We start from the raw sequence: 26,166 nt of genomic DNA on the forward strand, positions 1-26,166 counted from the left end.
CTGGCATCAACAAGGCATTTCCGCCCACAGAACTGCCGCTCACTGGATTTTTTTTCTTTTTCGGACCATTCTCTGTAAACCCTAGAGATGGTTGTGCGTGAAAATCCCAGTAGATCAGCAGTTTCTGAAATACTCAGACCAGCCCTTCTGGCACCAACAACCATGCCACGTTCAAAGGCACTCAAATCACCTTTCTTCCCCATACTGATGCTCGGTTTGAACTGCAGGAGATTGTCTTGACCATGTCTACATGCCTAAATGCACTGAGTTGCCGCCATGTGATTGGCTGATTAGAAATTAAGTGTTAACAAGAAGTTGGACAGGTGTACCTAATAAAGTGGCCAGTGAGTGTATATACAGCAGACACAATACAGGCGAGGTTATCTGGGCCCGGGGCCCGAATTTAATTCCGGCTGTCATGACGCTTAAGTGTTACGTACGACAGGTCACTGTTTGCTTTGGATATGGAGCTCATATTTATTCCATGTTTTCTGCCCATTATTTTTTTTATTATTTAGCAGATTTTACATAATGATATGACCAATGGTTAACAGGGTCCTTAAAGTGTCCTGGATACATAAATGATTATAACCATCCATTATAAGGCAGAGATAGATAGATAGATAGATAGATAGATAGATAGATAGATAGATAGATAGATAGATAGATAGATAGATAGATAGATAATAGTTAGATAATAGATGGATAATAGATATATAATAGATAGATAATAGATAATATATAGATGATAGATAATAGATAGATTAATAGATAGATAGATAATAGATAGATGGATAATAGATGATAGATAGATGATAGATAGATAGATAATAGATGGATATAAATATAGATAGAAAATAGATAGAAGATAGATAGATAGATAGATAGATAGATAGATAGATAGATAGAAGCAGCAAAAATGGAGGCAGCACATCCTTAAATAAAACTTTGACATGAAATAAATATTTTTAAATAAAGATAAAGGTAAAAAAAGTTTTAGTGAAGGATGTGTTGCCTCCATTTTTGCTACTTAGATCCTGGGATCTGATTGCCAGTGGATTTGGAGATTTTCACCCACATTGGTGGATTGGTGCTGCTTTGTTTTATTCTGTTTACTAGATAAATAGATGACAAAAAATAAAAAAATATATAGACATAGATGGTAGGCATTAGGGAGCGTTCACACAGGCAATGCGGTTTGGTCCAAACAGGTGCAGTTTTATTGCTTTCATAAAGCTCCAAGGGATTCAAAAGCAGCAAATAAGCAGTGTATTCAGCAGGCACATGTATGTCAGTGTGGGCCCACGCACACATATTACAGTCCTTTCTACCTGAGCAGACTTCACACACAGAAGAGGTATGATCCCGCCAGTCTCAGTATAATCTTCAGTCTGAGCTCCAGCAGTTTACAGAGCCAAACAGGAGTGTTCAATTACAGGCACAGTTCACACCGAACAGGCTGCAGCTTCCCTAGCTGACCCGTGCAGTCTCCATTCAGAGAGAATCTCTAGCACGTCTCTCCTCAGCTACAGCTCACATTTTGACTGGTCACTCACCAGCAGCACACTCTGCGTCATCATCCAGTAGACTCACACACCTAGTGACCACAGGCCCTGGTTATTAGTAAAAAGCTAGGCAGGTGCATCTAATCAAACCCTGTAGAGCTAGGATTTAACCCTATCCTACCTGACTTTGCTACAATAGATAGATATGTACATGGATAAGAGATAGATAGATAGATAGATAGATAGATAGATAGATAGATAGATACATGTATAATAGATAGAACATGTAAAAATTGATAGAGATTAGATAAACAGATAGATATGAATTACATAGATAGTTTTCTCCCATGAAGTCATGTAAGGTTTCATCTCCTGATCTCTTACCTCTCAGGCTTTTCTGCCATTTAGTAATTTGGTTTCTTGTTTTCCAGATGACCCCGCCAGCCTGAAGCCTCCTCCCTGTGCCCAGACGGCAGAAGATTGCCCCGGGGGTTGCGGTGGTGACGCTCATGGTACTTGTGTAAATGGAGAATGCCAGTGCAAAGATGGCTATATGGGGGACAAATGCCAACTAAAAACCTGCCCCGAAGACTGCAATGACCAAGGCCAATGTGTGAAAGGCCAATGCATCTGCTTCAAGGGATTCTCCGGACTGTCTTGCGGTTTTAAAGCTTGCCCCAACAACTGTAACTATCATGGACGGTGTGAAGATGGAGCTTGTGTGTGTGATTCTGGATACGCTGGAGAAGACTGCAGCTCCAGAACCTGTCCCAAAAACTGCATGAATCACGGAAGGTGTGAAGGAGGAGTCTGCATCTGTCATTCTGGATTTTCTGGCCCAGATTGTGGTACAAGAACCTGTCCCAGGAACTGCCTTAATCGTGGAGTATGTAAAGATGGAGTTTGTGTCTGCAGTGTAGGCTTCTTCGGGGAGGACTGCAGCTCAAGAGGCTGCCCCAATAATTGCCAAGGCCGCGGTGATTGCGAAGATGGAGTTTGTGTTTGTGACACTGGATTTACGGGTCCAGACTGTAGTATTAGAGCGTGTCTTAATGACTGCAAAGGCAATGGCAGATGTGAAGATGGAGTTTGCCTTTGCAACAGTGGTTTTTTTGGAGAGGACTGTGCCTACAGAGCATGTCCTGAGGACTGCAATGAGCAAGGCCAATGTATTTCCGGAAAGTGCGTATGTGACCCTGGATTTGTCGGTCCAGATTGTGGGATCAGGATCTGCTCTGAAGAATGTGAAAAACGTGGTCGATGTGAAGACGGAGAATGTATCTGTAATCCAGGGTTCACCGGGACAGATTGTGAGATCAGGACCTGCCCCAATGACTGTAACAACCAGGGCAGATGTGAAGACGGTCAATGCATCTGCCATTCTGGATACTCAGGAGTGGACTGCAAATCCAGAGCCTGCCCCAACAAATGTCATAATCGAGGCCGATGTGAAGATGGAGTATGTATCTGTAACTCTGGGTTTTCTGGAGCAGATTGTGGGTCTAAAGCTTGTCCGAAGAACTGTAGTGGAAATGGACAGTGTTTTAATGGCAAGTGTATCTGTAATACTGGTTTTGTTGGTCCAGTTTGCGGGACCAGATCATGTCCAGCTGAATGCACTCAGCATGGCCGCTGTATAAGAGGAATGTGTGTATGCTCCCCTGGCTACACAGGAGTGGACTGCAGTGTCAGGACTTGTCCTAAAAACTGTCATGACAGAGGTCGATGTGAAGGTGGGGTTTGCTTTTGTGAATCTGGATATACTGGTCTAGATTGTGGCACTAAAACTTGTCCCAATAATTGCTATGATCGGGGCCACTGTGAAGATGGAGCATGCATTTGCGATTATGGATTTACTGGTGTAGACTGTGGTACTAGAACATGTCCGAATGACTGCCACAACCGGGGCCGGTGTGATAATGGAGTTTGTATTTGTGAGTATGGATATGCAGGTCAAGATTGTGAGTCTAGAACATGTCTCAATGATTGCCATCATCGGGGCAAATGTGAAGACGGGAAATGTGTCTGTGCTGTTGGATACACTGGTCTAGACTGTGGCTCTAGAACTTGTCCTGAAGATTGTAACAACCAAGGTCGGTGTGAAGATGGCCAGTGTGTTTGTGATTCTGGTTACACCGGCATCGACTGTGGAGCTAGAACATGTCCAGATGACTGCAACGATCATGGGAGATGTGATGATGGAAAGTGTGTCTGTGACTCAGGATATGCTGGAACGTACTGTGAGTCAAGATCGTGTCCCAATGACTGCAGCAATCGGGGATATTGTGATGATGGGATATGCCAGTGTGATCCTGGATACACCGATATAGACTGCGGGCTCAAAACCTGCCTAAACAAATGTTCGAACCAAGGCCGATGTGACGACGGAGTATGTGTCTGTGATTCTGGGTATGTTGGTCCAGATTGCAGCTCCAGAACATGCCCAGAGAACTGTCATAACCAAGGGAGGTGTGATGATGGAAAATGCGTGTGCAATCCTGGATTTTCAGGCTTGGACTGTGGATCTAGAGCTTGTCCAGAAAACTGTCAAGCTCATGGACGTTGTGAGGATGGTATCTGCATCTGTCATTCTGGATACACTGGACCTGATTGTGGCTCTAAAGCTTGCCCCAGAAACTGTAACAATAATGGACAGTGTGTGAACGGGAAATGTGTCTGCAATCCCGGTTACATCGGGCCTGTCTGTGGAACCAGGGGTTGTCCAGGAAATTGTAGTGGACGAGGAAAATGTACCAGTGGGATATGTGTATGTAAGAAGGGCTTCAGTGGTCCTGACTGCTCATTGGGTAAGTTCTTCAGCAAATCCTTAAAACTAGATCCAGATTATCCTACCTAGATTTGTGAAACAAGGGTCAATGTTATACTATATGCATGCCCCAAAGGAATAACCAAAATGTACCCTCATCCTGGTTTGGGTGACTCCTGCTTTTGGTTCACCCATCACTTGTCCACCATCTGCTCTGTTGTGAAATTGGATTCTGGGCTCCCCCGGTGGCCACTTGTGGAATTGAACTTGTGTGCATCATCCCCTCTGTTCACCTGCTCCTATCAGGATGTGGGAGTCGCTATATAACCTTGCTCCTCTGTCAGTTTCATGCCGGTCAACAATGTAATCAGAAGCCTTCTGTGCTTGTTCCTGCTACTAGACAACCCCCAGCTAAGTTGGACTTTTGTCCTTGTGTGTTTTTGCATTTTGTTCCTGTTCACAGCTGCTGTTTCGTTACTGTGTCTGGAAAGCTCTAGTGATCGGAAATTGCCACTCTGGTGTTATGAGTTAATGCTAGAGTCTTAAAGTAATTTCTGGATGGTGTTTTGATAGGGTTTTCTGCTGACCATGAAAGTGCCCTTTCTGTCTTCCTGCTATCTAGTAAGCGGACCTCGATTTTGCTAAACCTATTTTCATACTACGTTTGTCATTTCATCTAAAATCACCGCCAATATATGTGGGGGCCTCTGTCTGCCTTTTGGGAAAATTTCTCTAGAGGTGAGCCAGGACTGTCTTTTCCTCTGCTAGGATTAGGTAGTTCTCCGGCTGGCGCTGGGCATCTAGGGATAAAAAACGTAGGCATGCTACCCGGCCACTTCTAGTTGTGCGGCAGGTTTAGTTCATGGTCAGTATAGTTTCCATCTTCCAAGAGCTAGTTCTCATATATGCTGGGCTATGTTCTCTCGCCATTGAGAATCATGACAGTTTGACCGGCCCAAAAAAGGGTTAAATTACTGGCTGAGAAAGGAGAGAAAAAAGAAGTCTGCTACAATTTTTTTTTTTTTCCTCTAGTTCTGAGTGTGCTCTTAATTGAATCACTTGCTAGTCTGCCTATACTGCAGCCTTCCTCTCTTTCTCTCCTTCTAATCCTTGAATGGCTCTGTGTTCACCTGTTTCAAATGGATCTTCAGAGTGTAGCTACAGGTTTGAATAATCTCGCCACAAAGGTACAAAATTTGCAAGATTTTGTTGTTCATGCACCTATGTCTGAGCCTAGAATTCCTTTGCCTGAGTTCTTCTCGGGGAATAGATCTCACTTTCAAAATTTTAAAAATAATTGCAAATTGTTTTTGTCCCTGAAGTCTCGCTCTGCCGGAGACCCTGCACAGCAGGTCAGGATTGTAATTTCCTTGCTCCGGGGCGACCCTCAAGACTGGGCTTTTGCATTGGCACCAGGGGATCCTGCGTTGCTCAATGTGGATGCGTTTTTTCTGGCCTTGGGGTTGCTTTATGAGGAACCTCATTTAGAGCTTCAGGCGGAAAAGGCCTTGATGTCCTTGTCTCAGGGGCAAGATGAAGCTGAAATATACTGCCAAAAATTCCGCAAATGGTCTGTGCTTACTCAGTGGAATGAGTGCGCCCTGGCGGCGATTTTCAGAGAAGGTCTCTCTGATGCCATTAAGGATGTTATGGTGGGGTTCCCTGTGCCTGCAAGTCTGAATGAGTCCATGACGATGGCTATTCAGATCGATAGGCGTCTGCGGGAGCGCAAACCTGTGCACCATTTGGCGGTGTCTACTGAGAAAACGCCAGAAAATATGCAATGTGATAGAATTCTGTCCAGAATCGAGCGGCAGAATTTTAGACGAAAAAATGGGTTGTGCTTCTATTGTGGTGATTCAACTCATGTTATATCAGCATGCTTTAAGCGTACTAAGAAGCCTGACAAGTCTGTTTCAATTAGCACTTTACAGTCTAAGTTTATTCTATCTGTGACCCTGATTTGTTCTTTGTCATCTATTACCGCGGACGCCTATGTCGACTCTGGCGCTGCTTTGAGTCTTATGGATTGGTCCTTTGCCAAACGCTGTGGGTATGATTTGGAGCCATTGGAGGCTCCGATACCTCTGAAAGGGATTGACTCCACCCCATTGGCTAGTAATAAACCACAATACTGGACACAAGTGACTATGCGTGTTAATCCGGATCACCAGGAGGTTATTCGCTTTCTGGTGCTGTATAATCTACATGATGTTTTGGTGCTGGGATTGCCATGGCTGCAATCTCATAACCCAGTCCTCGACTGGAGAGCTATGTCTGTGTTAAGCTGGGGATGTAAAGGAACTCATGGGGACGTACCTTTGGTTTCCATTTCATCATCTATTCCCTCTGAGATTCCTGAATTCTTGTCTGACTTTCGTGACGTTTTTGAAGAACCCAAGGTTGGTTCACTACCTCCGCACCGGGAGTGCGATTGTGCCATAGACTTGATCCCGGGTAGTAAATACCCTAAGGGGCGTTTATTTAATCTGTCTGTGCCTGAACACGCTGCTATGCGAGAATATATAAAGGAGTCCTTGGAAAAGGGACATATTCGTCCTTCGTCATCTCCCTTAGGAGCCGGTTTTTTCTTTGTGTCTAAGAAAGACGGCTCTTTGAGGCCGTGTATTGATTATCGACTTTTGAATAAAATCACGGTTAAATATCAATATCCGTTACCACTGCTTACTGATTTGTTTGCTCGTATAAAGGGGGCCAAGTGGTTCTCTAAGATTGATCTCCGTGGGGCGTATAATTTGGTGCGAATCAAGCAGGGGGATGAGTGGAAAACCGCATTTAATACGCCCGAGGGCCATTTTGAGTATTTGGTGATGCCTTTTGGTCTTTCAAATGCCCCTTCAGTCTTCCAGTCCTTTATGCATGACATTTTCCGCGATTATTTGGATAAATTTATGATTGTGTATCTGGATGATATTCTGATTTTTTCGGATGACTGGGACTCTCATGTCCAGCAGGTCAGGAGGGTTTTTCAGGTTTTGCGGTCTAATTCCTTGTGTGTGAAGGGTTCTAAGTGTGTTTTTGGGGTTCAGAAGATTTCCTTCTTGGGATACATTTTTTCCCCCTCTTCCTTCGAGATGGATCCTGTCAAGGTTCAGGCTATTGGTGATTGGACGCAACCCTCTTCTCTTAAGAGTCTTCAGAAATTTTTGGGCTTTGCTAACTTTTATCGTCGATTTATTGCTGGTTTTTCTGATGTTGTAAAACCATTGACTGATTTGACTAAGAAGGGTGCTGATGTTGCTGATTGGTCCCCTGATGCTGTGGAGGCCTTTCGGGAGCTCAAGCGCCGCTTTTCTTCCGCCCCAGTGTTGCGTCAGCCTGATGTTGCTCTTCCTTTTCAGGTTGAGGTCGACGCTTCTGAAATCGGAGCTGGGGCGGTGTTGTCGCAGAGAAGTTCCGACTGCTCCGTGATGAGACCTTGTGCTTTTTTTTCCCGTAAATTTTCGCCCGCCGAGCGGAATTATGATATTGGGAATCGGGAGCTTTTGGCCATGAAGTGGGCTTTTGAGGAGTGGCGTCACTGGCTTGAGGGGGCCAGACATCAGGTGGTGGTATTGACTGACCACAAAAATTTAATTTACCTTGAGTATGCCAGGCGCCTGAATCCTAGACAGGCGCGCTGGTCGTTGTTTTTCTCTCGGTTTAATTTTGTGGTGTCTTACCTACCGGGTTCTAAGAATGTTAAGGCGGATGCCCTTTCTAGGAGTTTTGAGCCTGACTCCCCTGGTAATTCTGAGCCCACAGGTATCCTTAAAGATGGAGTGATATTGTCTGCCGTTTCTCCAGACCTGCGGCGGGCCTTGCAGGAGTTTCAGGCGGATAGACCTGATCGTTGCCCACCTGGTAGACTGTTTGTTCCTGATGATTGGACCAGTAGAGTCATCTCTGAGGTTCATTCTTCTGCGTTGGCAGGTCATCCTGGAATCTTTGGTACCAGGGATTTGGTGGCAAGGTCCTTCTGGTGGCCTTCCCTGTCACGAGAAGTGCGAGGCTTTGTGCAGTCTTGTGACGTTTGTGCTCGGGCCAAGCCTTGTTGCTCTCGGGCTAGTGGATTGTTGTTACCCTTGCCTATCCCGAAGAGGCCTTGGACGCACATCTCGATGGATTTTATTTCGGATCTGCCTGTTTCTCAGAAGATGTCTGTCATCTGGGTGGTGTGTGACCGTTTCTCTAAGATGGTCCATCTGGTTCCCTTGCAACTAAGTTGCCTTCTTCTTCCGAGTTGGTTCCTCTGTTTTTTCAAAATGTTGTTCGTTTGCATGGTATTCCGGAGAATATCGTTTCTGACAGAGGGACCCAATTCGTGTCTAGATTTTGGCGGGCATTCTGTGCTAGGATGGGCATAGATTTGTCTTTTTCGTCTGCTTTCCATCCTCAGACTAATGGCCAGACCGAGCGGACTAATCAGACCTTGGAGACATATTTGAGGTTTTTTGTGTCTGCGGATCAGGATGATTGGGTTGCTTTTTTGCCTTTGGCGGAGTTCGCCCTCAATAATCGGGCCAGCTCTGCCACCTTGGTGTCCCCGTTTTTCTGTAATTCGGGGTTTCATCCTCGATTTTCCTCCGGTCAAGTGGAATCTTCGGATTGTCCTGGAGTGGATGCTGTGGTGGAGAGGTTGCATCAGATTTGGGGGCAGGTGGTGGACAATTTGAAGTTGTCCCAGGAGAAGACTCAGCTTTTTGCCAACCGCCGTCGTCGTGTTGGTCCTCGGCTTTGTGTTGGGGACTTGGTGTGGTTGTCTTCTCGTTTTGTCCCTATGAGGGTTTCTTCTCCTAAATTTAAGCCTCGGTTCATCGGCCCGTACAAGATATTGGAGATTCTTAACCCTGTGTCCTTCCGTTTGGACCTCCCTGCATCCTTTTCGATTCATAATGTTTTTCATCGGTCATTGTTGCGCAGGTATGAGGTACCGGCTGTGCCTTCCGTTGAGCCTCCTGCTCTGGTGTTGGTTGAGGGTGAGTTGGAGTACGTTGTGGAAAAGATCTTAGACTCTCGTGTTTCCAGACGGAAACTCCAGTATCTGGTCAAATGGAAGGGATACGGTCAGGAGGATAATTCTTGGGTCACTGCCTCTGATGTTCATGCCTCCGATCTTGTCCGTGCCTTTCATAGGGCTCATCCTGATCGCCCTGGTGGTTCTGGTGAGGGTTCGGTGCCCCCTCCTTGAGGGGGGGGTACTGTTGTGAAATTGGATTCTGGGCTCCCCCGGTGGCCACTTGTGGAATTGAACTTGTGTGCATCATCCCCTCTGTTCACCTGCTCCTATCAGGATGTGGGAGTCGCTATATAACCTTGCTCCTCTGTCAGTTTCATGCCGGTCAACAATGTAATCAGAAGCCTTCTGTGCTTGTTCCTGCTACTAGACAACCCCCAGCTAAGTTGGACTTTTGTCCTTGTGTGTTTTTGCATTTTGTTCCTGTTCACAGCTGCTGTTTCGTTACTGTGTCTGGAAAGCTCTAGTGATCGGAAATTGCCACTCTGGTGTTATGAGTTAATGCTAGAGTCTTAAAGTAATTTCTGGATGGTGTTTTGATAGGGTTTTCTGCTGACCATGAAAGTGCCCTTTCTGTCTTCCTGCTATCTAGTAAGCGGACCTCGATTTTGCTAAACCTATTTTCATACTACGTTTGTCATTTCATCTAAAATCACCGCCAATATATGTGGGGGCCTCTGTCTGCCTTTTGGGAAAATTTCTCTAGAGGTGAGCCAGGACTGTCTTTTCCTCTGCTAGGATTAGGTAGTTCTCCGGCTGGCGCTGGGCATCTAGGGATAAAAAACGTAGGCATGCTACCCGGCCACTTCTAGTTGTGCGGCAGGTTTAGTTCATGGTCAGTATAGTTTCCATCTTCCAAGAGCTAGTTCTCATATATGCTGGGCTATGTTCTCTCGCCATTGAGAATCATGACACTGCTCTTTCCCTTGTAACAATCTTGTTGGAGAGCTTACCTCCCACAACAGTAGTTTCACAATACCCATGGGCAAAGGGATGGTGCTAGCACTAAGCAGGCCTGGGCTGTCATTATAGCACCCGTTTTTGCCCTTCTGTGCACCATGAAGTTTTTGGTGAACACATATGTCAAAACCTCTATTTTTTTCTGCGCCATCCTAATTTTAGTTTTGAAGTATGAGATCTACTTGTCATAAAAATACAATCAGCATAAAGCCCTCCTGAAAATTAATGCCTTTTACTGTTTATAGAAGCTGCAGAAGTGTTTGATGTCACTGGCCTTCGTGTGACCTTGCAAGAAGAGTCGGCCATCACCTTGGAGTGGGACCAACCTCCTTCCGAACCCGACTTATATGATATAACTTTTAAGACCAAGGTAGGACAATATGTAATAGACTGCAGAATAATTATCATGTTGCCTATACTGAGCAAGTCTTTTGCACTTTGAGAGCATGACCATACATGAGTTGAGTCTTTAGAAGTTCATCGGTTACTTACTGGGCTAAGAATGGAGGATGGAAGAACAGTAAGGAAGCCTATATTTCCAAGTGGTAGCCTTGGTGGAGATGTTATTTTTCTATCAATTAATGTTTCCGTCAACAATTTAGACAGTTTCTCATTTACCCTACAGAAGGAAAATGGTGTCATAACCAACACCATTGATGGCTCATTGACCACATATCATCAGGTTGGCCTTGCTCCAGCAGAAGAATATATCATAAATATTCAACCTCGTAAAGGCTCGACCCTGGGTCCCGAAACATCCATAACGGCTAAAACAAGTGAGTATAGTATAGACATGAGCCAACGTTCTCTCTGGGGCTTCCTTCTGTAAATCAGTCAGCTTCCATGAGGCAATCTAAGGCAGAAAGGACAGATGAGTCAATGCAAAGAAGTCAACAGAGGCAAGACATGAGCTTTGTACAATGTGCCAACCTGACGTAGGCCAAGATCTGTATTTCTCATTGACAGGCTAATTGTTAGAGCGCGATGTGTTCCACAGTTAAATCTTTATTGGTGGAAATATTGGATCCATCCAAAATATCTTGGATCCATTTCCCAGAGTTTGTTATAAGGGGAAAAATATGAATTTAGCAAAACAGAAGAAAATAGACTTCTTGAAACATTTGGAAATTGAACAACTCACGTTTGCCCTCTCAAGCTGTATTTGAAGAAATACACATGGTCGCCCATGTGACTTTAATTTAATTTAACAATACCAACATGTGGCATCTCTTAGGGGCCAAGAACGGTCTATTAAATTTATTTTTTACATAGATGTTATTATGATCAGAGGCAGGGTATGAATGGATGTTATCTTTTGAGAAAAGTCTCCTCAAAGACCTGGGAGTGGTAGAAGATCTGTAGGAGTGTTTATGGTTTTATTATTCTGCCAAATCTAGTCCTCCAGTAACAGAGCTGTCATTAACTCACCAAAGCTCTTGAGATGACTCTGATGATGCTGTCCCAGTTTACACTGCGAAGCCAAAATGGAGGCTGCATTGAAAAATAATAATAACTTCCCTTTATTGTGTCCTCTAGTGGCTGCTATAAAACTTATGTGGCATGAACATAGTGGGAACGCTTGATTGGTCTCGATCATGCTTTATTTATAAGTGATTGAGTCTAAGTATTCATATTCTACTAGTGTTGGTTTTGCCAATTTTATAAACAGTGTTTAGTCTCACTTAAAAGGGCTGTCAAGTTTTGGGACTTTTTTTTACTTAAATGCATAGATTTGGGCTAAAATTACTTTTAGGATTGCCTTGTTGTGTAATCTATTTGTCGTCTCCCTTGCTTTAGAGATTGAGACTCCACGTGGTTTACGGGTTGCTGAGGTCACCTATTCTACTCTACTCCTACGATGGGAAAGACCTCAGTCTATTCCTGATCGATACAGTGTGACCCTTATTCACCCCAGTGGGAAGGAAAGGAAATTGAGGGTCCCTGGAAAGGCTGATAGGATCAGAGTAACCAGCCTGGATGACAACACCGAATACAGAGTCCTCCTGAGGGCCGAGAAAGGACAGGAGCATAGTCAAGATGCCGAGGCCACCGGAGCTACAGGTGAAACAAGGGGAGAAGAGGGGACGGGTGAGAGGTAGAATCACGAGAGTGTAATAGGCATGGAGGTGTGACTGCTGGGTGACAAATGACCACATGACTGTGTCATCATGGGAGTCACAAATTATTTTTTTAACTCCATATATTCAATGTTTCTGATTTCAGTGGCAATTCATCGAGGTTCTTGAAGGACATTTCGGACAAGATTAATCACCTTATTGACTTCTCTTTGCAGGTGTTCATTTACAGGCCCGCCATCTCTAACCACAACCTATAGTGCTTTATAATGGTTTCAATATGTATTGTATCATTGAGCTAGATGAAAATGTATGACACCATGTACCGAATGCACTACACATAAAGAAGCATGGTGGTTGTGATCTTTGGAAGTTTCTTGGAATTTGTGATTTTTTGCACAATTGTTTTTAATAATGAGGACAAGTCTAGTACTTTTTGTGTAAGTCTCATGGGAAAAAAAAAGAAATCTAAAATCTGACATACTGGGGTGGGCCCAAATTGGGCTTGCCACTTCTCCATACAAAGTCCCTAAAGCACCCAAATAGTCTGCATGTATTGTATTCATGGCCGGCTCCAGGTTTATCAGGACCCTTGGGCGACAAAGCTCCTCTCAGCTTCTTAGTTATCTTCCTTGCTTTCCAAGAGCTATAACTTTTATATTTTTTCATTGACAGAGTTTTATCAGGGCTTGGTTTTTAAGCACAAGTGGCAGAATTTACTTTCACCATTTTGTGGTCCATACAAATGTCTCATCTCTTTTTAATCCATTTTTTTTGGAAAGCAAAGTGAGCATAAAACATTTAGATTTTTTTATGTCAGTATTCACTGTATAGAAAAATATAATATTTTATTAGTTCAGAAAGTTAAGCGTTATTTTTTTAAATATTTGTCTACATTCCAGGAACAGAGGGTGGCAATAACTTTTTTTAATATATTTACATTTTTTATATACCTATATTTTTTTATTAGTCTACCTAGGAGACTTTAACCCGCGATCACTTGATACTGTAATGTTGCAGTGTATTGTAAAGGCAGATAATGGCAGAAGCAGGCCCTTGGCTGCCATAACTATGCCATCAGCACCCTGAAATCATATGCATCGGAATCAGAAAGGATGCCTTCCCCCATTTCTATCTTATTAAATGTCACAATTAACATCTTAGAAGTTAAGCTTGTGCAATCAGAACTAGCTCGGCTCTCAGTGGTTAGACTCGGATGCCGGCTGTATAAAACAGCTGGCACCTGAGCTCTTTGAATTGGGCTGACTCTTGAGCCTGCTCCATACACACAGTGCACATATCCGCTCTTCATGTTCGGACAGGGCCCCCAAGATTTGTCCAGTGCAGGTTCTTGCTGTGAGGGTATTTATGATTTTACTAGAAGGAGCTAACTCATTAAAGAACTGTAACACATCCTTTCCTCACACGTGAAGACATTGGTGGTGGGGTGGAAAGTCCAGGAGTATCTCCTGCACTAAAATATGGCGAGTAGTTAGAGCAATGGTTATTTGATGCTAACAATATGAGATCAGCAAAAAATAACCAAGGTAAGATAGAAAACTAGTTCTCAATCATGGGAAATCCTAGTCGAAATTCTAGTAAATACAAGAAGTTGATTACGATCGATTGGGTCACTCAGTGGTCTTCCATAAAAGTGGATCCTGGTGGTAATTAAAGCCAAATTGTTGCATCCCCCCATGTTGCCTTTCTTACTAGTAATGTACTATTCCATTGGTCTAAACAAATATGCAAAAGCCAACTGCTTAGGTTTGATTCTGATCATAATCCCATCAGATTGAAGGTCAAGACCACCGAACACCCCCAATACGACAGAAGCAACTGCTTGGGTTTGACTCTGACCAGAATCTACTAGAATTGGAGACCATGACTACTAAACGGCCTAATACGACAGATGCATATGCTTAGGTTTGATTCCCATCTTGATGCCATCATGATTTTATGAGTATTTGGTGAGCACAATACTTTCTTTGTGTATTTCTAACCAAACTCTATGGCATGAGTATACATTTTTTATGTCTCTGTATAAATTTTTTCACAATGTTTGGATATTGATGATTAGTCATTTAGACTCATAAAAATGTATTTTACTCCACTAGTTTCATCAAGACTAATACATTTCAATTTCCTCAGAAATAATACACTGTGTGCAGGATTATTAGGCAAGTTGTATTTTGATCACATGATACTTTTTATACATGTTGTCCTACTTCAAGCTGGTCAGGCTTGAGAGCCAACTACAAATTAAGTAAATCAGGTGATGTGCATCTCTGTAATGAGGAGGGGTGTTGTCTAATGACATCAAAACCCTATATAAGGTGTGCGCAATTATTAGGCAACTTCCTTTCCTTTGGCAAAATGGGTCAGAAGAGAGATTTGACGGGCTCTGAAAAGTCCAAAATTGTGAGATGTCTTGCAGAGGGATGCAGCAGTCTTGAAATTGCCAGACTTTTGAAGCGTGATCACCGAACAATCAAGTGTTTCATGGCAAATAGAAAACAGGGTCGCAAGAAGCGTGTTGGGCAAAAAAAGGCGCAAAATAACTGCCCATGAATTGAGGGAAATCAAGCGTGAAGCTGCCAAGATGCCATTTGCCACCAGTTTTGCCATATTTCAGAGCTGCAACGTTACTGGAGTAACAAAAAGCACACGGTGTGCAATTCTCAGGGACATGGCCAAGGTAAGGAGGGCTACAAAACGACCACCTTTCAACAAGAAACATAAGATAAAACGTCAAGACTGGGCCAAGAAATATCTTAAGACTGACTTTTCAAAGGTTTTATGGACTGATGAAATGAGAGTGACTCTTGATGGGCCAGATAGATGGGCTAGAGGCTGGATCAGTAAAGGACAGAGAGCTCCACTCCGACTCAGAGGCTAGCAAGGTGGAGGTGAGGTACTGGTATGGGCTGGTATCATCAAAGAGGAACTTGTGGGACCTCTTCGGGTTGAGGATGGAGTGAAGCTCAACTCCCAGACCTACTGCCAGTTTCTGGAAGACAACTTCTTCAAGCTATGGTACAGGAAGAAGTCGGTATCGTTCAAGAAAAACATGATTTTCATGCAGGACAAAGCTCCATCACATGCCTCCAACTACTCCACAGCGTGGCTGGCCAGTAAAGGTCTCAAAGATGAAGGCCCCCTTGTTCACCTGATCTGAACCCCATAGAGAACCTGGGGTCCCTCAGAAAATGTGAGATCTACAGGGAGGGAAAACAGTCCACCTCTCGGACTCGAACACTCGAACACTCGAACACAATGTTGATCGTAAACAGATCAAGCAACTGAGAGAATCTATGGATGGAAGGCTGTTGAGTGTCATCATAAAGAAAGGTGGCTATATTGGTCACTAATTTTTTTGGGTTTTGTTTTTGCATGTCAGAAATGTTTATTTCTAAATTTTGTGCAGTTATATTGGTTTACCTGGTGAAAATAAACAAGTGAGATGGGAATATATTTGGTTTTTATTAAGTTGCCTAATAATTCTGAACGGTAATAGTTACCTGCCCAAACGGATATCCTCCTAAGATAGCCAAATCTAAAAAAAAAAAACACTCCAACATCCAAAAATATTAAGCTTTGATATTTATGAGTCTTTTGGGTTGATTGAGAACATAGTTGTTGATCAATAATAAAAATAATCCTCTAAAATACAACTTGCCGAATAATTCTGCACACAGTGTAGTGTAATATATATGTACATATTTTTTCTAGGAATGCGTATCTGTTCCTCTTGACCCATGTGCTAACATGAGTTTGAATTTGCAGAATTGTCTTACTTTTTTAATTTTACTTATTTATTTTCATCCTTCAGTTTTGACTACAAAAAGGATAACTCTCATCTTCTTAATTTGGTGCTTTACTAGCTGGAGAGGAACGAAAACATCTGACAGTGGAGGAGAAAAACGTAGTGCACGGACCAGTCAAGATTTCTCACACACTTGATACTTCTGTGAATTTAGAACCTTCAAAACAGGGAAATCAATATCACCCTAACTTGCCCAAAAAGGAGCGTTACAGAGAAGAAGAGGAAGGTAAAGAATCGATTACAGATAACCAAAAAGAAACTAGTGTCCTACACACCCGAAAGAACATCAAAACTATAATCACGACTATACATGAAACACAACGGAGCAAAGGACGCCAAGACGATAACTACCATGACCATGATGATGTAGAGTATCCCTCAAAAATGCCAGTGAATAGACGAGATGAAGATGTGGTCACGAAAGAGAGGATAGGTGAAGATTTAAGACATTTAAGACCATTGGACAGGAGAGGCAATTTACCAAGTTCCAAAGTTGAGACGTGGATAATCACAAGAAACATCACACATTTTGAACCATCTAAGACTAAAATTCCCATTAATGTGCAAGAGGGAGAATCAGAAGTACCAGAAGATGTAGACTCAACAACTGGCATCCATAGTGAATGGCGTATTACAGGCAGTGGACGGTTGTCAAATAGGTCAACTGTTGCTAAAACACTTTTGGAGTTGGAGACCTTGCAAACCAAACCATTCGAAAGACCAACCACAGATCAATTAGATACTCTTAAAAGTGGAGGTGTCCCAGAAATGCCAACAGAGAGTCATTTGGAGTCTGAAGGAATTGAATTTAAAGGAGAAGATGTAGATGATCTCACAGACCCATCGAAATCGAAAAAGCATGGCACAACATTAGTCAAGGTAAATAAAATTGTCACTGTTTCCAGAAAAAAAAATGTAGGTAGAGACGAAATTAATGGAATGTATAATAAGACAGTTGAGGTGGACGGACTTGGACAACTACCACACTTAACAAAACCTAAGAATCAAACTAAAATGTTTGGCCCACAAATAAAAGCTGTAATTGAGAACCTGCCCGAAAAGTTATCCATCTACAACGGGACATTTATTCAGCGATTAGAAAGTTACCTCCGGGCCACTTCATACCCACTCCGAGGCAACCAGACAGTTGAATCTGTGGCCAAGGCAATTTTTCTATATTTGGTAAAATGGAAACCTCATAGTTTTACAGGTATGGTGTATGATCGTCTTCCTCAAAAGACACCAGGAGCCACTGGAAACTCAGAACCTGAAGGGGCATCTCAATTACAAGGCAATGTAGGGAACACCAGAAGTGATAATGAAATGGAACACGGAGACAAAACAAGTAGTGATTCACGAGAAGAAGACAGTTTGTGGAGAAGACCAGATTTCACTCGAACCATAACCATTAGTCCCAATGTAGAGACACTTGGAAGGGTTGAAGCTGCTGGAGACATAAATGTTCCAATAATACTAACAGTGGGTAGATATGGGACTGTCTCAGAGACAGATGAAAATCTAAATAGCATGGGGCGAGACCCCATTTCAAAGGACAATGTAAAAACTGTAGTTGGGGTGGACTCATCAAAAACTTCTAAACCAACAGATAAAATTACCATGCCGAAAAAGAAAGTGGCACCATCAAAAAAGGACACAATACCAAAGCAGAAAACAGAAGATGGAAAGGAAAAACAAACATTGATAGAAAGTTCAAACGTTGAAGTTATTAATACAGGATTTGTAACAGATCACATTGCAAATGATCATTCACATTCTCATGACAGACAACTACAAGAAGAAACTGATGATGGCTACGAGGCATCTACCACACATCTAAGTAACTCTAGAGAAAAATCTCGCCATAAACCAACCCAAATACATAGAGTAGAGAAGGAACAAACTGTACATAAAGTGCTTGTAGATGGGATTATGCCAAATACTCAGATCCCTACACGAGAAACAACACAAGTCACTGGTGAGACCTTTGTGATTAATCAAATCGTAGGGTCTGGAGAAGACCGAGGTAATACTGGCCCCATACAAAGTCCAATTGTTCTAAACGTTCCAAGCCATGGGGCTCAAGGAAGGCCCAGCATACAACAGAGAAGCCCAACTAGCCTTGTAATATCATTAGAGGGTCTTGGGTTCATATGGGACAAGGCAGTCATCGTTTACATTCCATGGCCACCAGAGTCTGGTGCAACTCCCCATCGAATGGAAGTGGAAAGAGGTGTCAGGCAGGTGGAAATCAAAGATTTAGTCCCAGGAACTAGCTACAGACTTGATCTACATGGCATGCTGAGGGGCGGCTCATCCAAGTCCTATTCACTGGTGGCTGACACAGGTACTGGGCAAGCTAGCTTTTAGGAAACACTTGGGTTATGTTGAAGCTCTACTGGCTGCCTACTGGCTTATCTTTTTACTTGCCCATACCAGCTGTATCTTAACCGGGTAATGACATCTTGGTTGTCTTGGGATATTGAATAGATCAATCCACTAGTTAATTTTTAGAAAACAATATGACATTTAATTATCTTGCTTCTCTTGTCCACCTTGCCCCTTACTTGATTGGTCTTCCCATATATCTGGCTTTTTGTGCTTTCTCATATTTCCTGATCCCATCTTTCTTTTGTGTTTGATGCTATACATTTTTATACATTTTTTTTTGAAGAGCCCATTCTATTTCTATATAGTTTGTAAAATGTCTAAATGTTTTTTTATTATTATTTTTAGATTTGTTTAAGGAAGTTATCCAACATCCATATAGACTTCCAGCTTATATTTGATAACTGGTAATATCACATTAGCATCTTTTTTGCAGCCATATGAAGGATGACTTATAGGCTATTCCATACTTTCTATATTTCTTACACATTTTGGTCAAGCGATGGGAATAGTTACTTTTCCATATATGTAGTAGGGATGTAGGAGGACTGTCCCTTAAGGAAGCTATCAAGTGGAGTGATCTTGCTTGGAGTGGGGATCTGACCACAGGACCCCCAATCAAATGGGGGTGCAACAAATGTTTGCAAAAAAGGGTTGTCACTTTTAAGCAGTTTTCTAGTTACAAAATAATATTTTTAAAAATCCTTTTAAGAGTTTATAGTGCTCAGTCCTTATTCAGAACCTCCACCAATTATCCAGAGCAGAGAACGACCATACAGATCAGGTCTCACTCTGGAGGACCCAACATGTCCCTATAGTACATGGACACCATGTAATTCCTCATTTCACCTGTGGTGGTGCTGCAGGGAAATTGAAAACTTGGTGCTCTCGGCGATCGATCTGTGATCAGCTAATTTTCAGCGTCTCCTCCACTAAAAGTGGACAGCCCCTTTAAGTGAATACATTCGTATCGGAAGACTGGGACTAGGGAACGTAACGTGTAGGTGAATGTTTTCTCATTTATTTTCCTCATTTCTTTCTCGTTTTCCCTCAGTCTGTTGCCCTGTCAGCCACTCACCGATGAATAACACCACAGTTTTACCTCACAGGCCTCTCTCTCCCTCTGCCGCTCGCTGTGTGCTCACCGTATGGCCAATGACACCGCGTCTGACCTGCTGATAACACCTTTACCCTTCAGGCAATGTGAACGCACAAATGTATATATATATATCATATAGTTGAAGAGTGACGTATGAGTGTGTGTGGGAGCACCGCCGGGCATATATCTGTATGCTCGGGGATTTCGGCCTATGTCTTATCTCAAGCATACATATATTAGTGCCGGGATCAGAGAATGCGTCCAGACGTGCGGTATACGTGTACGTATGATATATATATTAATGACAGATCCATGTATCTTTGCTTTCCGGGCCCTTCTGTCATTACCTTTGTATATGTATATTCTATAGTATATATGTATATGATGGCAGTATATGTACAATATACATAGACCTGGCGCTGGTGTATGTATATATGATATAAAATACTAGTATATATTGTTATGTGTGTATCCTCGGAGATGTACGTGTATATACATACACAATATATGAGCACTGCTTATGGCATGTCGTCGTGCACATGTTCTGCATGGAGTATTTCTCGTTACGGCATGAAATTATTGGACGCCATTGTATCTGTACGATGTGGGGTGTGAAGAAGGGATAGCATGCACTGGCCATCGATGGTCATGGGGTTTTAGGACATTTTTTGTGTAGAAAAATATGAAGATAACATTGTTTTTGCAATTACTCGCAGCTCCGTTAACCACGACCGCTCAGCCGCATGTGGAAGTGACAACTCGACCACCAAATACGCCTGAAGTCACCACAACCAAAGGTAGTTACTTGCTAATTGTGTGATCTAAAGATTGATGTAGGGGCAGAGACCCTGATTTCAGGGATGTGTCACTTACTGGGTTGCTTAGTGCAGTTTTAATAAAATCATTGTTTTCTCAGCTGCTCAGATCTAACAGTTCTCCAGATGCTCAGCTCTGAATATTCCCACCCACAGGACTGTTTGACAGCTTTCTGTGTACACTGTGCATAGGCAGAAAGCTGTCAGTCAGTGGTGGGGTTAAGGTTACACAGAGTGGGAGGATTACATGACACGAGACACCTAGTCCTGTTGTGATAATCTCCTGATTTTATTCAAAATACAACACACAGCCCACTAAGTGACATATTGCTGGAGTCACAGTCTCTGCCCTACTTCATGCTGTAAAAACCTGCTGTCAGATGCCCTTTAAGAATCTGAGTCTTCACCTTTTACTTTAGTATGGCATCCTCTCTAATGTCTTCAATGTCTCAGCTTCCATCCTGACCTTACACTTGAGCTACAGCCTACACCAGAGCCTCTCAAGCCTTATCTACTGAAGTTCCACCTTCTAGAACATGGTGACACCTCGGGCTTTTGACTGGTCAGAGTCCATGCCAAACTTGTAAAATTACCTAAATATATTATATTTATCTGTTTCCTGAACCAATATACCACTAAAATAAGCTTAAAATGAGTTCATGATGATGTTAGGGCTTTGCAGGGTTTGATGACTGCTTCCTCAGTTGTCTTCACCTACAACTGTGGGCATGTTACTATTTTGGACTACCTTGAAGTTTGAGAAATGGTGGCCTATCCTGTGGGCCTTATCTTCATCTCAAACTGGACATACGCGAACGCACACATGCACACTCGCGCACACTATTGGCCAAAGGCCCATAGAGTCAACCATCTGATGTATACGGGACCCTCCTGACTCTTCGCTGACAGCAGATATTGGAAGATAAGATGCAGCTACTTGGTTGAGTCACGTTCAGTGTTGAACTGATGGTGGTGGTGGCAGGAGAAATAGCTGTCTGGCCAACAATGGTCTAATGTGTTTGGCCAACCTTAATCTTGACTTCTCCCTTCCAAACTCATGTCCTCAATTTTTCAATAGGAGGGAAGTCAATGATCTGAGCTTCTCTGGGCACCTAAATCTCAGGCCCACAATCAAGCATGTACTCTCTGTTGACTGGTCTTTCCTTCTTCTTTCAAACCTTAATCTGTAGTATATGAGCACAAGATGGATCTACGGTATTTGTTTTCTAACCATGTCTACTTCACTGCTTCTTCTTGCCCAATTAATACTGTCATGATCAATCTCTACCATGATGTTCTTCTTGAGCTTCAATTTCCAACATCAATATTTTGTAACTTGTCCAGATGTCATGTTTTAGAAGCAGTGGAAATACATTGTAAATCAGTCTTTATCTAGCCATTTCTTCTATTTCTTTAGCTGTGAAAAGACCTCCTGGACCGGTTGCTCCAATGGGTGGCCTGCAAGTTCAAGATGTCACGAGTAACAGTGTCGCGTTAATATGGAAAGCCAGGCCTGGCATCTTTGAGTCCTTCCTAATCCGTTATGAGGATGTAACCGATAGTTTAGGACCAAAAGAAATAAGTGTTCCTGGAGAACAAAGAGAGGTGACCTTACAGGACCTAAGTCAGAACACCAGATACGCAATATCGCTGTACGGCATGCGGGGTGGGAAGCTATCACGCCCATTAAAGGAGGAGGTGACGACAGGTATGAAGAATCCTACAAGATCTACGCTCTACGTATTTTGACCAGACGTGGGATGTGCGCCATGGTTGTTACACGACAAAGCTTTACCTACAGTACAGTATGTTATCCCATTGTCTAGAGCAGTGGTCCAGATGAATAATTATCAAACGTCCCCAGAGATCAATAGAGTATCAACTTATTCCAGATGACTGATGCACATTGATGTATTTTGCAGCACATTTCATGATAAGAAGCCAAGAACAGGCCAAAAAACACAATCTATTTTTAAAATCTTGGACCCTGGATCAACATCTGCAGTTCAATTCCTAAAAATATATTCCCATGTAAACTTCTTCCCATCACATCACTGCTTAAAATTGCCATATTTTGCATCTGTAATTATCTCCATAATGTACGGAATATCTAACTATGATACACACTGGAGATACTAAAGCTATGAAACCAACAAGGCCAACGACGGTAGGAGTCATAAGTGGTTCCTTTATAAGCCACTGAGTTCTCCATATATTCCCATCTTTTGTATCCCTATATGGTGAGTACAAAGATGATGTGAGTGTGTTTTACCAACCATGTCTCACATATGTCCACATGGAGATTGAGCTGCGTTAATGGCGAACCACTGGTGGTGATGTTGATTTGATTTTCCAAAGTGGTCCTAGATATGATATTGGTCCACTTTTCTTCATTTGCTGTTCATAATCCAGCATTACTATGATAAAATGATGAGTTGGTTGTGCTTATTTGGTGTTATATATGGAAATTCTCTCATAATAACCCCTAAAGACCCAACAATATACTAGTGATGGTTTGATGCTTGCAGATTTTGGTTTCCCAATAGTTATCTTGCATTTTCCTACTAAATGACATTGATTTTCCAACGATCATTGGGTCTGTATGATGATGATGGTGTCTGTTGGTGTAGTAATCAGTCAACTGATATAGGGATGGTAGAGGTGCCCTGAATGTCATATATTGATATGTAATTAGTAGCCGACTAGAAGGACCAGGTTGACCCACCAGAATACCAGAAGAAAGATCCCTCTGTAATGGGCGCCAAAGGTCTAGGAGAAAACAACGCCAGGTGGAGATGACTTTGGAGCTGATTATTTGCCAATAGGGTTTATAGAATAACAACCAAATGGCGTTTCGAGGTGCCCACACTCTTTAGTAACTGTCATCCGAATGCTTATTTTCCTATTCCTTTCAAGATCCCGATATACATCTTTGTACCACTAGGCCAAGTGTGCGCATGTTCTCACTAGGGACAGTTGAGGAAGCCACTTTTTGGAGAACCTTATGTTCCTTGAGAAAAAAAGAGTAAGGCATATTGAAATCTGGCACTCCTAACCATTTTATTTCTCCCACATCATCTGTCAATAGAGAATTGGCCAGTCTCGCCAATATCAACATCTTCGACTAACTGCGATGTAATAACAAGAGCACATAGACGTGTTGTGTAAATGGAGGTTGATCATCTCCTGTGTGGTGGCTCAGAAACGTTAATCCATCACAGCCTCAGAGTCTACTAATGGTACCCAGTGTTCTGGTTATGTCCTATTGACCATGTTGATGATCTTCTACAGTTCTTCTAATGTTGATGGTTGGATAATACAGGTTGTATATTGTTGTATACATGTTTCTATACCTTTTTATTGTGTAGCAACTCTAAGTGTTTTTGCTCTTGGTTGCACATATGTATGACGGAGTAATATTCTTCTGGTCTCTATCAATCTCGTCCCTAAGATAGTAGAAAGGTCAGTGTTGATTAAAGGCACTGCTAACTAACACACGGGGAATCCCAAACCCACAGCATTGTTGTTGTTGCTCATGTTAGGAGTAAATACATAGCTTTGTAATGACTAATCTCCTATCTTGCGGCAAACAAATTCAGAGATCCGTCTTCTCCGGAGAAACCAACACTCACAAAGTTTGACCTTTCCTGAATAGTCAAACATAGAGATTGCACATCTTGTACTTATCTGCATCAGATTGATTCAGCTAAAATTGGCCAACATGTGATTCACCGCACCCAGCACCATAATGTCAGTCCTGAAGAGCTGTAAATTTCCATTTATATCTGTATGTATTTTATTTAATGCAGTATTTTTATTCTATTTCACAGTTTTTGGTGATCAAAGTAAGATTAATCCCAAACAGAGTGGTAAATTAATATAAAATAGTTTTTTTTATTATTAACAACAGGTTAAAATTACATGCAATAACAAAAAGGTGCTAGATCCAATTTGTAGAGGGACTGAAATGCCATAGGAAACTCCAACCAATTGGCCATGCATAAAATAAACACCTATCAAAAGGTATGACAATGATTCACATGCACACACTATTAATGCAAGTTGCACAGCATGGGGAGTGTCAACAAATTGCCCCTAACCATTAAACTAAGTTTAAGCTACAATAGTATGCTCCATTGTAGTAAGGGAAACAAGGCATGGACATAAGACCCCTAAGATGATATGAAGTGAATGTGAATACTATGCCGCAATGAAATAGTATAACATTACCTAGTGTCAGCTGTATGGAGATCTTTGGCGTCCCTCTGCCTCGACGCGCGTTTCGCAATGCTTCTTCGGGAGGCGTTATATTCCGCATATTCTTTATTGAGAAACTTGAATGTCTCTTCATAATTCAATGCCAGGTAGCTGCACCTAAAGCCAGCATGAAAATGTCATTACCTTTGTCGGTCTTCTAATTCATCACCATGTTAAAATGAATTTAGTGGAGCTTTTGTCCGATGGGATCTGATCCCGTTAATGCCACAATGTACTCAAGAGTCATATGGACGATTCATTCTGCTGTACTAGAGAAGTCTTTATTAGGACATGGCAAAGAAATGTGGCTCCCTGACACCCAAACCGACTGTAGATTTCTCTCTGAACACCAATAAGATAATAATTAAAGGGACTCTGTCACCTGAATTTGGAGGGAACAATTTTCAGTCATATGGGCGGGGTTTTTGGGTGTTTGATTCACCCTTTCCTTACCCGCTGGCTGCATGCTGGCTGCAATATTGGATTGAAGTTCATTCTCTGTCCTCCATAGTACATGCCTGCGTAAGACAAGATTGCCTTGTGCAGGCATGTACTACAGAGGACAGAGAATGAACTTCAATCCAATATTGCAGCCAGCATGCAGCCAGCGGGTAAGGAAAGGGTGAATCAAACACCCGAAAACCCCGCCCATATGACCCAAAACTGGTCCCGCCAAATTCAGGTGACAGAGTCCCTTTAATGCTTGTATGATCTATGACACAATGTGCACAAAGTGAACAACGGTAAAGAAGCGAGGCAGATCTTTCCTGTAAATCCAACGCTCACGTCACAGATCTCGATTAATTTTGGTCTGTGCTGACTTCTATTCTTCTCTGACACATTGTTTTGCTTTCATTGACTTATTCACGTACAGATAAAACTTTTTGGCAGTAACAGACACAATTTTTTTTGCCAAAGCATGGGCGGGTGAGTGAGCTCCAGCTGGGAGCTAATGATAAATGGATTTACAAGAATATGTCACCAGTGTAACGTATCACCCGTTCCTCACGTGTAACATCATCATGTGCCAACAAGCCTTCCAATGTCTCGTGGCACAACAAAATATGTGATATCAACGTTCTCTGGCCACAATCCCAATCCCAAAGGTCACAGTAAAGCAAAGGGTGTGGCCATATAAGTCATATATGGAATATCGAAAGGACCCACCATAAATGTACGAAAGGTGCCACTTCCAGGAATCCACCGATCAGAAGAATGGTGGCTTACTTCTTCTTCTTTCCCACTTCAGTAAAAAAGAAACTGGCTCCACAGGAGTATTTAATTACTTCCAAAAAACACACATACAGTACATGGCCACCTCTGTACCCCATTTATTCTTTATCAAAGTGCCACACGAGGAATCCTTAGACCCTCATTTTCTCGATATATACACCCATGTGTCTAGTACATTTTCTTACTTTTTTTCCCGATTGGCAATGATAAAAATACTTTCCCGTGTT

The 26,166-nt window shown here is 42.4% G+C and overlaps 1 protein-coding gene across 6 annotated transcripts in view; it reads left to right on the top strand.

Moving 5' to 3' along the window:
- Positions 1–26,166, top strand: part of TNXB (tenascin XB) — a 79,707-nt gene that overhangs the window by 35,436 nt on the left and 18,105 nt on the right. For 3 of the 6 annotated variants that reach the window (XM_077286108.1, XM_077286107.1, XM_077286106.1), the window contains 7 exons: positions 1,937–4,312; positions 10,495–10,619; positions 10,875–11,025; positions 12,047–12,310; positions 16,209–18,494; positions 20,351–20,431; positions 21,867–22,157. In XM_077286108.1, the coding sequence (XP_077142223.1) occupies positions 1,937–4,312; positions 10,495–10,619; positions 10,875–11,025; positions 12,047–12,310; positions 16,209–18,494; positions 20,351–20,431; positions 21,867–22,157 (5,574 nt within the window). The remainder of the gene's footprint in view (positions 1–1,936; positions 4,313–10,494; positions 10,620–10,874; positions 11,026–12,046; positions 12,311–16,208; positions 18,495–20,350; positions 20,432–21,866; positions 22,158–26,166) is intronic. The other 3 variants (XM_077286109.1, XM_077286110.1, XM_077286112.1) reach the window with 3 other exon arrangements.

This window comes from Ranitomeya variabilis, chromosome 2, assembly GCF_051348905.1.
Source record: "Ranitomeya variabilis isolate aRanVar5 chromosome 2, aRanVar5.hap1, whole genome shotgun sequence".
NCBI lineage: Eukaryota > Metazoa > Chordata > Amphibia > Anura > Dendrobatidae > Ranitomeya > Ranitomeya variabilis.